This window comes from Hyperolius riggenbachi, chromosome 1 (genome assembly GCF_040937935.1).
Source record: "Hyperolius riggenbachi isolate aHypRig1 chromosome 1, aHypRig1.pri, whole genome shotgun sequence".
Classification (NCBI taxonomy): domain Eukaryota; kingdom Metazoa; phylum Chordata; class Amphibia; order Anura; family Hyperoliidae; genus Hyperolius; species Hyperolius riggenbachi.
In genome coordinates this window covers 149,122,775-149,139,544 of record NC_090646.1, presented here as the reverse complement: position 1 = coordinate 149,139,544, position 16,770 = coordinate 149,122,775, and the positions used below count along the sequence as shown (strand labels likewise).

The window sequence follows — 16,770 nt, the reverse complement described above, 5'->3', positions numbered from 1 at the left end:
GGGGGACCCTCTTTCGCCGCTGCACGCGGCGGATCGCCGCGCTGCAGCGGCGATCAGGCAGCACACGCGGCTGGCAAAGTGCCGGCTGCGTGTGCTGCACTTTATTTGGTGAAAATCGGCCCAGCAGGGCCTGAGCGGCAGCCTCTGGCGGTGTTGGACGAGCTGAGCTCGTCCAGACCGCTCAGCAGGTTAAAGGATGACAATCAGGTATGTGTACGCACGACAAACAAATAGACGAGCAAATGATAACAGGCGATTTGACCAATCCATCCGGCGGATCAACTCACACGACTGTTGGGCTGATATTGTGCAACTGGCCACGTGTGTACAAATCGTTTGAGCGACTTGTGCTTGTTTTGAATGCGGCCATGACATGCAGTACGCTGCTTCACTTGCACACGCAGTATTCAAAAGGGTTGGTAGTTCAGTTGGTTGGTGCGCAGAAAATTCAAGTTGTGTGAACAGTTTATCGTGGGGCCTGTCATGTCGTGGAGTTGGTCGTACACTTTGTTGGACATGTGTACGGGCCTTAAAGTGAACCTGAGATGAGACATTTTAGGTTCTATACTTACCTAGGGCTTCCTTAAAGGGATACTGTAGGGGGGGGGGGGGGGGGAGGGGTCGGGGGACAATGAGTTGAAGTTACCCGGGGCTTCTAATGGTCCCCCGCAGACATCCTGGGCCTGCGCAGCCACTCACTGATTCTCCGGCCCCGCCTCCGGTTCACTTCTGGAATTTCAGACTTTTCGGGCCCGTTCAGATCAGAAATGCGGATGGCCATGCGTGCGGAACGCGTGCGGACCGCAACGCGTACGAACGCATGGCCATCCGCGTTTGTGTGCATTGCGTGGCTGATCCCATCACTGAAAGTGAATGGGACAGCCACGCGTTTTTGCAAAATCTGCGTGCAGCATGCGTTCCCGGACCGCACAGGTCCGGAACGCATGCAGTGTGAACATCAGACATTGCACTCTATGCAATGTCTGATGTCGTGCGTTTTGGCCACCTGCACGCGTTTCCAAAACGCGGCTGGAAACGCGTGCAGTGTGAACGGGCCCTAAAGTCTGAAAACCACTGCGCCTGCGTTGCCATGTCCTCACTCCCGCTGATGGCACCAGGAGCGTACTGCGCAGGCACAGTATGGTCTGTGCCTCCCCCGTGCGCTCCTAGTGACATCAGGGGAAGCGAGGACACGGCAACGCAGGCGTAGTGGTTTTCAGACTTTAAAGTCTGAAATTCCAGAAGTGAACCGGAGGCGGGGCCGGAGCATCGGTGAGTGGTTGCGCGGGCGCAGGATGTCTGCGGGGGACCATTAGAAGCCCCGGGTAAGTTCAACTCATTTTCCCCCGACCCCCCTACAGTATCCCTTTAAGCCTTCTTGAGGTCACTCAGTCCCTCACTGCCATCCCAGGTGTCCCCTGCAGTTTGGCCGAGTCACGCTTTGTTGCTCATGCACATCCCGGCGCGCTTCCCTTTCACACTCCTGACCCCGGAGCATTTTGTGCCTGCGCAGTAGTAATGCGCAAGCGCAGAATGCTCCCAGACGTGGGAGCACGTGCGGCTGGGTCATGCATGCGCGACAAAGCACGACTTGGCAAGTCTTTCGGGTCATATTCCGGGGAACAGGAGCCACCCGGAGAGACAGCGAGGGACAGAACGGCCTCAAGGGGGCTTAAGGAAGCCCCAGGTAAGCATGGTACTTGAGATGTTTTTCATCTTAGGTACATTTTAAGCCTGATTGAGTGGATACCATTTCTTAGCAATGGCTGTCTGTTCCTGCTCCCACTATTGAGAGTTCTGAGTTTTTTATTGTATAATTGTTGTTGGAGTAAAGAGGTCTGGGAGTTTTTTCCAGGGTTGATTTTTATTATGTATTAGGAACACACCTTTACTAGAGCACATCTTCAGATAGCCAAGATGCTTTATAGAAACTCAAATAATTACTCAGGGCCCTTTTCCACCTGCAATCGCTAGCGATTGCTGAATCGCAAAACCGGCGATTCCCCCGACGTTTGCGGCCGCGATTTTGCTATGCTATGCACTGCATAGCAAAATCGCGGCAATTATCGCTCCGCCGCGCGTTCGCGTTCCCGACAAAAGCGAATCGCGGTAGTGGAAATGACCTACCGCGATTCCTATGTTAAAAAGCAAACCGTAGCGATTGTAAAATCGCTAGCGGTTTGCGGTTTTGCGATTCAGCCAGCGCAAACGCGCTGGTGGAAAAGGGCCCTCAGAGATGCATTAAGCTCCTGTTTCCTGTACATCTGCAGTTCTTCATTGTGTACCATTAACATATGACAACTGAACACAAAGATCACTGCCTCTATTTATAAATAAGGGACGGGCACTTTGTGGCAATTGCAAAGCACCTAAAATTTTCTAAATCATGAAAGTGCAGCGATTTCACAGAAATCCCAACAGCGATCACAATTTGGCTACTGTAGCGATCGCTCTGGGGTTGCTCACAAAATGCTGCAAGCAGTGTTTTGCAATTGCAATGCTGCTTGCGGGTCCACCATAGGGGTCCACTGGCATAAAGCTTTGCTGATTGCCGGTGATAAGCAAGCAGTGCAAAAGCACACCTAGGCCTAGTGCACACCGGAGCGTTTCCGCTGCGGTTTGCGATCTGCTTGCGGGTGCGGATCCGCTAGGGTAATGTATTTCAATGGGCTGGTGCACACCAGAGCGGGAGGCGTTTTGCAGAAACGCATACTCCCGGGCTGCTGCAGATTTTGGATTGCGGATGCGTTTCTGCCTCAATGTTAATTATAGGAAAAACGCAAACCGCTCTGAAAAACGGCACTTCAGAGCGGTTTGCCGGCGTTTTTTGTTACAGTAGCTGTTCAGTAACAGCTTTACTGTAACAATACATGAAATCTACTATACCAAAACCGCTACACAAAACGCTAGCTGAAACGCTGCAGAAAAATAAGAAAAAGCGTTTCAAAATCTGCTAGCATTTTGCGGATCTGCTAGTGGTTTTTGGTGTGCACTAGGCCCTAGTGAGTATCAGCCTGCAGGTTGTAAAAGACTGCTCAGAAATAAATCAAAAGGAAAATCAAACATCTCTATATACCCCCTAAATGTGTAGAACACTAATCTACATTTCTTTTACTATTAAAAGCAGGTTCACACTAGTAAAAAAAAAAAAAAAATGTACCCCTGTTTTTAACCTTTGCTCAGAGCAGAAGCGGATCCTAATGTTATAAATAGCTTCCACTTGTTAAAAAAAAAGCAAACTGAGGGCTGGTGCACACCGAGCGGCTTTTTGGGCGTTTTCAGATCCGCTTGCGGCTGCGGATCTGCTTGGTCAATGTAACTCAATGGGGTGGTGCACACCAGAGCGGGGGGCGTTTTGCAGAAACGAAAAATGCCTGGGTGAGGCATTTTTTGGATTGCGGGTGCGTTTCTGCCTCAATGTTAAGTATAGGAAAAACGCAAACCGCTCTGAAAAACGGCACTTCAGAGCGGTTTTGCAGGCGTTTTTGTTACAGAAGCTGTTCAGTAACAGCTTTACTGTAACAATATATGAAATCTACTATACTGAAAACCGCAGCAGCAATCCGCAAAACGCTAGCAAAACGCCTCATAAAAATAAAAAAAAGCGTTTAAAAATCTGCTAGCATTTTGCGGATCTGCTAGCGGGTTTTGGTGTGCACCAGCCCTGACTGCCGCATAGAATACTAACTTTGCACATTTTACCAGACCAGCCGGTAAAATGTATGCAATGAAAGCCTATGAGAACAGACAGTACCTGTTCTCACTAGGCGACACTAGCCTAGTCGCCTCGTCCGCTTCAATCACTGCTGTAACATAATACTCGTGTCCCACCGCTGATCGCCGCCCACGCCACTTCTCGATCCCTGTACACAGCCTGGTGGCCGGCAGAATGATCTCCATTGAGTTGCAAAACACCAATGGGAAGCCTCAGCAACAGGTAGAATTTGCATTGGTTCATGGTGTACCAATGAAAATTCTCACTGTTGCTAGGGAGAATTGGTCTATTGCATCCTATGGAGAGCCCCATACTGTTGCTGGCCTCTGGGCTGAGTACAGTAGGACCGGGCAGCGGTGATTGGCGGAAAGAGACACATGAGTGGCGATCTAGGGCAAAGAGGATGGGCGGAAGCGGAGCATCCGGTGTAATGTCAGAATGGGCAGACCGAGAGCAGCCCAGAACACTGAAGGGAAACGTCATCACGTACTAGAGCATTGGGCTACACGTCATCAGAACATGACAATGTGGTACGAATGCCCGTGTTTCTGGTGCTGCTGCCTCTGCCCACCACCAGCACTGTCATCAGCATAATAGCCTCCTACTGTCCTCCCCGATATCCTCAGCATCATTTTCTGCATTGAATTAGAGAGGTGCTGATTGTGTGTTATCCCTGTATTGCCTGATAGAGGATGGTGGGGGGGGGGGGGGGGGGGTGCTGTTGCTGCGCTCAACCAACTATTTTAATTCGGCGGCGAGGGGCGGAGCAGTGCAGCACTAAAATTATGCTCTTTACCTAATGATGACGCAGCACGCACGTTCTACATCCGCATGCGCAGAACCAACAGAGCTGCCCAATCTGCTTGGGGCTGCCCATTCTGACATTACACCGGCGCAGAAACTACAAGTGGATGCAAAAATGGACGAAGTGGATCTGCTTAGTGTATGCACTTACTGTGCCCGTTTTGCATCCGCTCAAGAGTACTCTAGTAACAGCAGGTTGTTTGATTTTTGCTCCAAGACTCGTCTGAAATAGTTTGACCTTTTGTTTTTAACAGGATTCTTTATCCTTTTACCTGACATATTCTAGCAACCCTGAGTAATCACATAGTAATTTACAAGGGCATGTATTTAATCTCCTGTGTTTGCAGTCATATTTCTCTAGTTAATCATTGCTGATCAGATTTCTGACAACCATATTTTTTCTGTATAGGCTTCTTTTAAGAGATAATATTCATGTATCAAAGTCAGAATGGGGCATGATATATTCTGTTTGTTTTTACTTTGTTTCCTGTTAAACTGTGTGCATTGTATTTTGTTGTCATTGAATGCTTGGCTTATGTGCTCTGGATTAAGGGACACAATTCAGTTTCCTCTAGCCTTCTGTTGCATTATGTGTAAACAAGATAATGTGGGCTCATCTGATTTGGTGACACCTGAAGATCATATGACTGTAATGAATGCAGATGTCCAACAAAACCTGTTCAATCAAATGCCATTTCTATACTTACATTTTTGTTGCCAAGAAAAGTCCCAAAAAATGGGAGGGGCCTAGGGCCAGGTATTCCATACTTTCTGAAAACTCGGTAGGGCCAAATCACATAGCTACAAAGATAACAAAAAGATTATGGTGAATATTCACCCCACTTAGCCCTCTTTTTCCGTACTCCGCTCATTGTAAAACTGACAGTGAGGGCTCGTTCACACTAGAGGCGATTTTCGCTTTTTTTAAGCGCTGGCGATTTTTCAAAATCGCCCTAAAAGCGCTTACACCATTATTCTCTATGAGACAGTTCACATCTGAGCGGTTCATTTCCGATCCGCTCAGAAAAGCAGTGCATGGGCCATTTTGAGGCGATTTTCTCTCAATGAAAGGTATAGGAAAAACGCAAACGCTCACAAAATTGCTTTGTGCACCAATTGCGTTCGCGTTTTTAAGAATAAATACATTGTATTTATTCTTTTCCGGATCAAAGAGTTCACTAAAAATGCAATCGCTTGGCAAAACCGCTTAGAAAAGCAGTTCACAAAAAAATAAAATAAAAAATAAAAACGCACAGGTAATCCCCGGGAATTGGAAATAAAAATTGCCTCAAAAAACGCCAAACGCGGATGGATACGCGAACGGAGCGCAATGTGAACAAGGCCTGAATGACTCCTATTTTATAAATAGGAGCCGTTTACACTTGTCACTCTGCAACGGATTGCGGGATCTGTTGCAGTAAGCGGGCCTCACATCTGTGCAGTCCATGATAATCCCGGGCCAGGCGGATGCGTTCTTCCATACAGCCCGTGTGTCCCGGCCCTGATCGCTGCCACTCGCTTCCTGTATACAGCCCAGTGGCCGGCAGAAACATGAAAATCTCTACTGGGCTGCAAAAGACCAATGGGAATCCTCAGCAACAAGAACAATTCTCATTGATACATGGTGGACCAATGAAAATTCTCCATGTTGCTAGGGAGAATTGGTCTATTGCTTCCTATGGAGAGCCCCATGCTGCTGCCAGCCTCCGGACTGAGTACAGAGAGAAAGAGCGGCAGTGGGACACTTGAGCAGAGACCACTTCGGATGGGCGGATGAGAAGAGAATGGTGCAGAGTTGATGCAAAATGGACGGAGTACATCCGCTACCGTGTCCATTTTGCATCCGCTGAAGTAGGAATGGAGCCTTAAAGTGGACGTATCAATGAAAATAACATTTAACATGAACTAGTAGGTAACGTTAAAAAAAACCAAAAACATAATTTTGAACAAAATGAAATGCCTGAAATGAATGGGAAAAAAATAGTTTTGCTGTTGAGGCAAAAGGGATTTATTTACTGGGTGTCATTACAGCCTTGCCCTAAGTACTAATTAGCCTTAGTTTACACTGTTAGGCCCTGTTCACAGTGCTCAGTTGCGTTGCAGAATAATTCTGCATGTCAGCTTGCTGCCTATACAATTCTATGGATGTGTTCACAGTCACGGGGTCATGTTACTCTAACTTGCTGCTTGCAGGCTTTGTATTATTACAGTCTATGTACAGTCTCCATTGCAGTTCACAGTCATTATAACCAGGGCTGTGGAGTCGGAGTTGGAGTCGAGGAGTCGGGGCAATTTTTGGCACCCGGAGTCGGAGTCGTTGATTTCATAAACTGAGGAGTCGGCGTCGGGAGTCGACTGATTTTTGTACAAAATCCACATCCCTGTTAAGTATTAGACTAAGGAGTTGGAGTCGAGGAGTCGGAGCCATTTTGGGTACCCGGAGTCGGAGTTGGAGTCAGAGTCGTGACTTCATAAACTGATGAGTCGGAGTTGGAGTCTAAAGATTTTTGTACCAACTCCACAGCCCTGATTATAACTCGTGAGTTATGCAACTGACCACTGTGAACCTAGCCTTATACAAGCTGAACACTGACTACCTTACATTAGTCTTGATTCATTGAATCTACCATGCACACGCAGCGTGGGTTAATATTAGCTTGCTTACGCTGCGCGCAGTCCTGTCAGCATGTGCTCTTCATTTACGTGCGATGCTCCTAACTGCCGGTACTTTCAATAGCGTGGTCACTACATCGTTAAAGATGCTCAGAGATGAGTCTTCCTGCTGTTTTTTTACTTACCCGGGGCTTCCTCCAGCCCCATAAGCATGGATGTGTCCCTCGCCGTCCTCCGTTCAGCCACAGTCAACTCCCGGTACGCGGCTCAGTCGGGCTCAGTCTGACTGAGTGACATCAGCCTGGGCCTTCTGCGCTTGTGCAGAAGGTCCGCGCATTGACAGAAGGTCTGCCGCTGATGTCTCTGAGTCACTTACCGAGGAGGATGGCAACAGACACATCCATGCTTATAGGGCTGGAGGAAGACCCGGGTAAGTAAAAAAAAAAAACAGCAGGAAGACTCAGTTCTGAGTCTCTTTAATTAACCGCGGTACTTCACAAGCACTCTAGTGGAGTACCGCAGTCACGCTACGAGCACATTGTGTGGCAGTTAGGCCCACTGCGTAAGTTAGGAGCCCACGGTACACTGACAGGACTGCACGCAACGTGCACAAGCGAATATTAACCTGTGCTGTATGTGTGCGGTAGATTTAATGAGGTCTAATGAATCAAGCCCATTGTATCAGTTTGCCTATAAAAACATATAATCACATATTTACAAAAATGTGAGAGGTGTATTCAATTTTGTGAGGTACTGTAGTAGACTGTCTTACATAGGAAATAGTCAAGTCAAGTAATTGCCAGATTAAAAAGGTTACTTTCAGTGCTTCCAGGGATGGCGATGTCCTGACTGTGTGTGCCAAGTAATTCCAAAGTATAGGGGCAGCATGACAGATGGCTCTGGCTCTAAAGGTTTTGAGGTGGACTCTGGGGTTGACCAAGTTGTTAGTTTGTTGATTTTTTTGTCTAATATTGTGGGAGGGGTAATACAGTTGCAACAAATCCTTCAGATATTCATGGCCCAAACTGAGTAAAAATTTGAATGTTAATAGAGCCTATCTTGAAGAGGATTTTCCATTTTATGGGAAGTCAGTGCCATCGGGGAGGTGGCCATCTACTACTGCTGTTCAATGCTGTCCAATACTCCTTATGCAGTAGAATCTCAGTATAGTAAAGCCGCATCTACACACGTAGATGCGGCCGCGATGCTCCTTATCAATCGAGCCGCTGATGCGGCTCGATTGATAAGATCCAACAGGACGGATCTTGCTTCCACCGATTCCCTGCTCGCTCCCCGCGAGGGGACAATGGCAGGGAATCGAGCGGAAGATAAGCGGCGCCGGCGAGGACGAGCGGGAAATCTAATGCGGCGCACGCACGGCGAGCAGGGACGCGGCGGGCACGCAGAACATGCGATCCGGCGACTAATCGAGCCGCCGGATCGCAGCCTCATCTACGCGTGTAGATGAGGCTTAAAGTCTGATAAAGTAAACCTCTTGCTAAAGTAAACTCAGTCCCCAGGTCCCAACTGTGTGCCTCAATGTATATACAGTATAATGTATGGTGAATACTGATATACTGTAGTAAGCTTCTGATACAGTATAGTAAAATACTTGGCCAGACTCCTGGGCGTTTACTATAAAGGGATACTACTGTACTGCTATTTGGGGAATGGGGAATTACACACATAGGTCATTTATCATGCATGAACTACTCGAGCACTGTTTTTTTTTAAGTTGAGCATTGGCCATTGAAGAATCCTTAGGATGGTTAGAATTGCATTTCATCCCCTATTTGAGAAGGATACATTTTACATCTGGCAGAGTTATTTACTTTGTCAAAAACGCTTGTTGCTTGTACGGCCCCGTTCACACTGCACGCGTTTCCAGCCGCGTTTTGGAAACGTGTGCGGGAGGCCGACACGCACGACAGACAATGCATAGAGTGCACTGTCTGATGTTCACACTGCATGCGTTCCGGACCTGTGCGGTCCAGGAACGCATGCTGCACGCATTTTTTGCAAAAACGCGTGGCTGACCCATTCACTTCTCAGTGATGGGATCAGCCACGCAACGCACACAAACGCGGATGGCGTGCGTTGCGTTCCGCACGCATGGCCATCCGCGTTTTGTAATGTGAACGGGGCCGTAGGAGGTATATGTAGTAACCAGGACAAAAACAAGATTACATGGATGGAGCGTCTATTAATGATTAATTATAGTGCTGAAATCTTTTGTGGCACTGTGCAAAAGTTAGAAAACTAATACAGTGCTGACAGGTGATAAGCAACATAAGTGTGGCAATGCTCAAAATACAAACACATCTAACAAAACATAGAGGCAGAGCAAAAACAACAGGGATGCCTGCAAGAAACAATTAAGAGGGCATGGACGTAAATAGCCAATCCTCATTTGAGACATACTTACATAATGAGAAGTCCTAGAAAAACAATGAGCAGAAACCACGTTTCCTTGGAGAAATCTGGGATGAAATACATGCTTGTTTCTTGTGTGACTGATGAGATCTCTCCTCTGTATACCAGGTCTTTCCCTTCTTCTCTGCTTATGCTTACACTTCTAGCTCTCTGCACTACTGAAGCCGCTGTTATACTGTTTGCTATCTGGGAGGAGTCTCATGAGGAAGTACAGTGCAAGGCAGAGTGCCAGAGGCCCAGCATGTGTGTGCGAAGCACGCACAGCTCTGTCATTTTTTTTTTTATAGAATAATGATAACATGCATAACATAAGCCACGTATCTACAAGAGATACGGGAGAAGAGAAAGGGATTTAGGAATATTACCGTTTATCAGATTTTCAGATAATTACCTTTTACAATGCTTTGTACCACATATATTTAGAACTAAAAAAAAATTAACCAATTAGTACATTACAAACAAGGATAAAGAGAGAGTTCCTGACAACGGTTCACAAAAATGCTAATTGATCCAGTGATAAGTCCCAGCAGCAGGTCTATCTCAGTAAGTAGTATGCAAAACAGAAGTGTGATTTCTTAAATCAGAAGGAATTTGGGAATATTCTGGTTGGAGTGAGCTTGGAGGTGTTCCACAAGGGGCGGACTGGCCAGGGCCCAGGGGGGCAATTTCCCTCCAGGCCTCCTTTCATTCAGTGATTTAGGGCCAGTCTGGTGTATTTAGGTTTGTTGTTGTAAGGCAATGTGAAACATTAGACTAGCTGATAAAAGTGCAATTAGAGGGCAGGCAAGCTGGTAAATATACACAGCATGATGCAGAGCTTGCCTGGAGGGTCCGTGGGCAAACATCTGTCTGGTCTCTCTCCCCATTGTTATAATGACTGCATGTGTGGGTAAGGTGTTATACAAGTTGAAAAGTTTTTGACAGTCCCTAGACTCCAGGAGGACTGCTTTCTGACTTGTGTGAGAGACCAGCAGGGACAGGAGTCATATTATAGGCAAGTAGCCTCTGTGTGATGTGAGACTGCATCTCAGGCTATTCTCAGTCTCTCTCCACTCCTCCTCTCTCTGGGCTAGTGCACACCAAAATTGCAATGGCAATCGCTAGCAATTTGTGAGTGCGATTTTATGAAGCGATTTTCAGAGCGATTTTTGAATGATTCGCTCCAAAAAATGCTACATACAGTGTGTTTGCGATTTTTAAAAAATCACAACGCTGCTGTGAGAACCAAGCACTGTAGATTTGAAAAACGCTCAGAAGCACTCTTGGTGTGCACCAGCCCTCCCTCATTCACCTCTGTAGAAGCAGTAAAGTGTTGTACCGTGTTAGCCATTAGTAAAAGCAAGAAGTTTTGAATCAGGATGATACCATTTATTGGCTAACTTAGAGATGGATAAACAGTGAGCTTTCGACTTATAAAAAGCCTTCGTTGGACTGGTTCCTGACCAAAACTGAAAAACACAGCTTATATACACTGACATACAGAGGAGAAACATTCTTTAGCAAACATAAATGTAATTAGATGCCTTAACTGTTACTGAGGAGGCTTTCCCAGGCATCCTATCTAAACTGATAAGATCAATAGAATCCTCAACATGACATAAAGCAGACTCTGGTGATGGGGAGACATCGTAAATTCCGGATTCAAATGGTGACTGGCCTGGTTACATGCACCATTAATTCTAAGCTTTATGGCCCATACTCACGGGCTACAATTGTCGCCGCAACACGCGGCGCGCGCGTGTTGCGGCGAGAGGTCGCCCGTGAGTATGTGCCGTTGCACGGGCGTGCACCCCGAACTGTCGCTCGTCGCTGATGTCGCCAGGCGATTAAACTGCTCAATCGCCTAGCGACAGTTGCCGCCGCAACTCCGCCGCAACTGTCGCTAGTCCGCGTGAGTATCACGCGGACTAGCGACAGCAACCTCCATTGAGGAATACGGAGCTTCCGGCGGGGGGGAGGAGAAACGTCGGCGACAGCTTCCGTCGCGCCGCTGGTCCCTCTTCCGCGTGTGTACGCGGAGGGACCTGGCGAGGAGCTGTCGCCGGCCTGTCACCCACACGCTCACGTGTGCTGGCGACAGGCCCAAAAAGTTGCCCGTGAGTATGGGCCATAAGAGAATTGTGGCATTTAAAGCCAGCACCTGAAAGCAAATAAAATGAATAGTGACAGTGAATTCCATCTTACACAGCATATGGCACAAAAATGAATGAAAAGATAGAAAAATTAAAATTAAAAGAATTGTGGCATTTAAAACCCATCGTACCAGCACAAGAAGTTAGAGTCCTTGTTTAAACCATCTTCTACAGTTTTGAACCAATGTATAAACTTAGTTTCTTGTGTTAGTCTCATGTTTCCCGATTTGAAGCCACCCATTAATACAGTGACACGAAAATAGCTTAAACTGTGTCCAGGTAAACAAAAGTGTGTTGGTATTGGGAGATCAGTATATTTTGTAATATCCTTTTTCAAGCTGTTAATAGTGGATCTGTGGTGTGTCATGGGATCATGCAGTGGTTGACTTGTTTCTCCCACATAAATTCCTTTGGGGCATTTTGCACACATGATCACGTATACCACATTAGATGAGTTGCAGGAAAAGGTCCCTTGTACTTTGTATTCCTGTTGTGTACCTGGTATTAGTATCCTGTCAGTGGAATGGATGTGTTTACAGGTCCCACACGTTTTCCCTCGGCAGGGGAATGTTCCATTCTGTTCTTGCCTATTTAAGGCACTCCTCACTGTCATCTGCTTAAGATTGGGTGGCTGTCGGAACACTAGGAGGGGAGGTTCAGGGAATATCTTTTTCAGTCTCTGATCCTTGTGTAGAACAGGATGAAGTTCTTTTGCAATCTTTCTTAAGATTTCCAGGCGTGGGTTGTAGGTTACTACCAGTGGGACACGGCTCTCTTCCTGGCTCTGCTTGTACTCCAGGAACTGAGTCCTAGGGATGTTGTTAACTTTCTTGATTTGGGTCTCAGCCATTAGAGGATTGTATCCCTGTTTTATGAAATTCTTCTTCAGGTAATCCAGGTGTTTGTCTTTGTCATCCTTGTCAGAACAGATCCGATTGCATCTTATTGCCTGGCTGTAAATTATGGAATTCTTTATATGTTTGGGGTGGAAACTGTCATACCTGAGGTATGTGGGACGATCCGTCGGTTTGCGGTACATGGACGTTTGTAAGCTGTTCTCTCTGATGTATATGGTGGTGTCAAGAAAGTTAATCTCCCTGTGAGAGTAGCTCAATTTCAGTTTGATTGTGGGATGGAAGGCATTGAAGTTCCTGTGAAATTGGATAAGATCCTCCTCACTTGCAGACCAGATGATCAAGATGTCGTCGATAAAACTGAAGTAGGCCATGGGTTTTATATGACAAGTATTCAGGTATTCTTCTTCATTCTTTGCCATGAAGAGATTTGCGTACTGCGGTGCAAACCGTGAGACCATTGCCACTCCCATTTGCTGTAAATAGAGGTCTTCCCCAAAAGTGAAATAATTGTGGGTGAGAACGAATCTCATTAGTCCAGCAATTGAGTTTATAGGTGTGCCCAAACCTTGAAGATATTTGCGACAGGCCACAATACCATCATTGTGGGGAATGTTGGTGTACAGAGACTCTACATCCATAGTGGCAAGAATGGTGCCTCCAGGCACTGGGCCAATGGCTGCCAGTTGGTTCAGGAGGTGTGTAGTATCCTGAATGTTGCTGGGTCTTTTACAGACTAGAGGCTTCAAAATGTTTTCCAACCACCCTGAGATATTCTCTGTGAGAGTTCCATTCCCTGAGATTATGGGCCTGCCTGGGTTCCCCTCTTTGTGGACTTTGGGAAGCATGTAAAAGCAGGCGGTTCTCGGCTTTTCCGGGATAAGAGTCTGTACATCAATGGGATTGGCACATGAATACAGGGCATATACATAGAGACATAGACATCTCTTCAACACATAAACATATACATAAACCACAATTTTCCATAACTAAGTGGGATACAGGCAGAAAGTCTAAGGGGGGAGAGCATGACCAGAGTTTATGGAGTTCAGTGACTTTACCGCTGAGGGGAAGAAGCTGTTTTTGTGTCTGGTGGTCTTTGTAGAGATGGACCGGTACCTCAGATACCCCCGCCCCAAGGGGAGCTGATTGAAAAACTGGTGGCCAGGGTGAGATGGATCCTTGGCAATCTTCAATGCTCTGGAGCGTAGTCTGGCATTGTAAAGAAAGTCTAGGGCAGGGAGTGAGTTCCCGATGATCCTTTCCGCTGACTTGATGACCCTCTGTAGTTTGCGTCTGTCGCTTTCGGTGGAGCCAGCATACCAGACAAGGATGGAAGAACAGAGGACGGATTCGATGGTTGCGGTATAGAAGCTTGTCAGGAGTTTTTGGGACATGCCGAACTTCTTTAGTTGGCGGAGGAAGTAAAGCCTCTGCGGGGCTTTCCTCTGGGTGGAGACAGTGTTTGCCTTCCACTTCAGGATGTTGGAGATGGTGGTGCCCAGGAGGCGGACACAGGGCACTTTTTCCACCAACATCCCCCCAATGTGCAGTGGAGGTGGAGTGGAGGCAGTTTTAGAGAAACTGATCCGTTTGAAACGGATCCGATCTGTATGTGGACCGAGCCATAGTCGATAGACTTGAGGCAGCCAGTATTTATGTCAGGTGATGACTGGTCAGAGCACAGAGCTCTTTCTCTTGTACAACATTTGTAAACCTTGTGTCATAAGACGACAGCCTGACCGCATTCAGCAAGCAGAACGCTGAAGTTTGTCCACGTCCGCATCAGTGGCACCATCCACCGCAGGGTCGCATGCAGAACGCGGAGAAACGTCCGCATCAGCGGTGCGATTCACCGTTCGGTCACAGGCCTCTCGGCGTACTTTACGTCAAGGCTGTGGTCCGGTTCTTCCCTCACAGGCCTCAGGGCCTGTCACACACCAAAGCTATCCTCAATCCAGTCTGGACCCCGTAGGGGCTGCGCGCGTGTGCAATAGAGCCTTTTATACTCTTAGAAGGAGAGTCAGCTGACCGGCTGGTCAGCTGACCTCAGCAAGGTCCTTGAGCTGTGCTGCAAGGCCCTTGAGCTGTGCTGTGATTGGCTGATTGGCTGGGCGGGCTGTTGGAACCCAGCACAGTATAAAGCAGGCATTCGGTCAGTTGCAAGTTGTCTGCAGTAAGCGTTACTTTGTGATAGCCCTCAGACCTTAGTTAGATCCGAGAGAGACAGTCCTAGCTGGAGCAAGGCTCCTGTCTCTCATCAGTCAGTCTTTGTTGTTTTCCTGATTATTGTATATCTGTATGTGACCTGATCTCTGTTATAGTCAGCCAGTCAGTTGATCGAATAGTCAGCCAGATAGCGATCTGACAGTCAGTACCATCGTGGGCCAAGTGCGGCTTGCCGTAACTAGCCCACAACAGTCAGATTTGTTATTTTTCTGATCTGCGACATATATTGGTTTGTGCCAATATATTCGCAAGCACTATTGTTATCTGTGCCATTTTCTGATCTCCCGCTGCCGAACCTCTGCTTGTCTATTTCACCACGAGTTCGGCTTTCTGACTTGTACCTCCACCTATCTGATTTCCGTTACTGACCTTGGCTAGATTTCTGACTCTGCTCTTTGTTTCACGATTCGGTACCTCGCAGCCAGTTGTTACCGAACCGTTTCCGTTTGACTTTGCCCTCTTAGGTGGTTCTCCCACTAAAGGGTTAATTCTGCTGAATCCCTCCTTGCGGAAGTCTCAGTGGTTCCCCAGTATACCGTTGCTGCTGGGGAACGCAACTCTAGCGTTACCTCATCTAGTCGCAGAATCGCACACACTACGTTTCTCTTTTAGAGGTAGCCAGCCCTCTTAAAGATATCAGTGTGGTGGGTTTTCCACTGTCTTTCACCCGCATTATTGGTGATTCCGCAGATCGCCACATAATCGGATATATCAGCATTGTTGGTGATACTGCGGATCACCAATAATCTGAATACTCTGAGTGTGCACCAAACACCACACATTGTTACACCTTGCCCCGTCAGCAAAATTGCCGTGGTGGTTTTTGCCCAAAACCTTTCTGAACAGATCCAGAGCCCTGTGGCCACACCCACATATTTCCATGGCCCTCCTCACAGCCAATCAGGTGCTATTTAAATGACAGATAATCTAAAGCCACTAACCACTACTGTTGCCAGTTACTTGTATTTTGTACTTATCAATGATAATAATAAGAAAACATTTTCTATTCATGTTTCAGATTTGGACATGCACTGACATGTTTTACAGCTAGCCTACCCTATTATACTTGCTGGACAAGTCAGACTTCTTATCGTTATGAAGTTGAGTAATCCAGCTATTACAACAAACGCTGTGAGTAATTTCTGTGATTACATTTTAGCTATAATATAAACAGTAATCAGTGACCTAAAAAAAAAAAATAGCGCAGAGGAAAATGTTAGGATGTATTGTACACACAGCTTCATCCGCACTGAAGGAAGTGCAGGCAGTGCCCTACTTAGAAATGACTCGATTTACGTTTCATACTTACAAAGATGTCTTTATTTACAAAAGTATACTGCACTGTTTTGATTACTTATTTTTGTTGTGCCATGTTGCAGTATTGTACAAACTGTTCTATATAGTTATAAACATATTTTACCACTTTACCTCCAAGGGTTTTTCCCCTTAAAAACCAGAGCAATTTTCACTTTTCAGCGCTGCGTTCATTCATATGCCAATAATTTTATCAGTATTTATCACACTGAAATGATCTCTACATTTTTAAAAAAAAAAAATGTTTGCCACCAATTAGGCTTTCTTTTGGTGGTACTTTTTGCTAAGAATTATTTTATTATAAATGCGTTTTTAATGGGAATAAGAAAATAATAGGAAAAAAATAATTATCTCTCACAGTTTTCGGCCATTATAGTTTTTAAATAATACATGCTACCATAATTAAAACCCACATATCTTTTTTGCCCAATTGCCCCCCGGTTATTGCAACGTTTAAAGGGAACCTAAACTGAGAAGGATTTGGATTTTTCCTTTTAACATAATAACAGTTGCCTGACTCTCCTGCTGATCCTGTGTCTTTAACCACCCTGGCGTTCTGATTAAATCGCCAGGGTGGCTGCGGGAGGGTTTTTTTTAAATAAAAAAAAAACTATTTCATGCAGCCAACTGAAAGTTGGCTGCATGAAAGCCCACTAGAGGGCGCTCCGGAGGCGAT

The 16,770-nt window shown here is 46.4% G+C and overlaps 1 protein-coding gene across 1 annotated transcript in view; it reads right to left on the bottom strand.

Moving 5' to 3' along the window:
• LOC137568225 (cytochrome P450 3A24-like) overlaps positions 1–9,731 on the bottom strand; it is a 40,810-nt gene extending 31,079 nt beyond the window's left edge. The window contains exons 1-2 of the mRNA XM_068278743.1: positions 9,558–9,731; positions 5,227–5,320 (exon numbers count right to left, since the gene is read on the bottom strand). Of these exons, the coding sequence (XP_068134844.1) occupies positions 5,227–5,320; positions 9,558–9,628 (165 nt within the window). The 5' untranslated portion in view covers positions 9,629–9,731. The remainder of the gene's footprint in view (positions 1–5,226; positions 5,321–9,557) is intronic.
• Between the last annotated feature and the right edge of the window lie 7,039 nt (positions 9,732–16,770).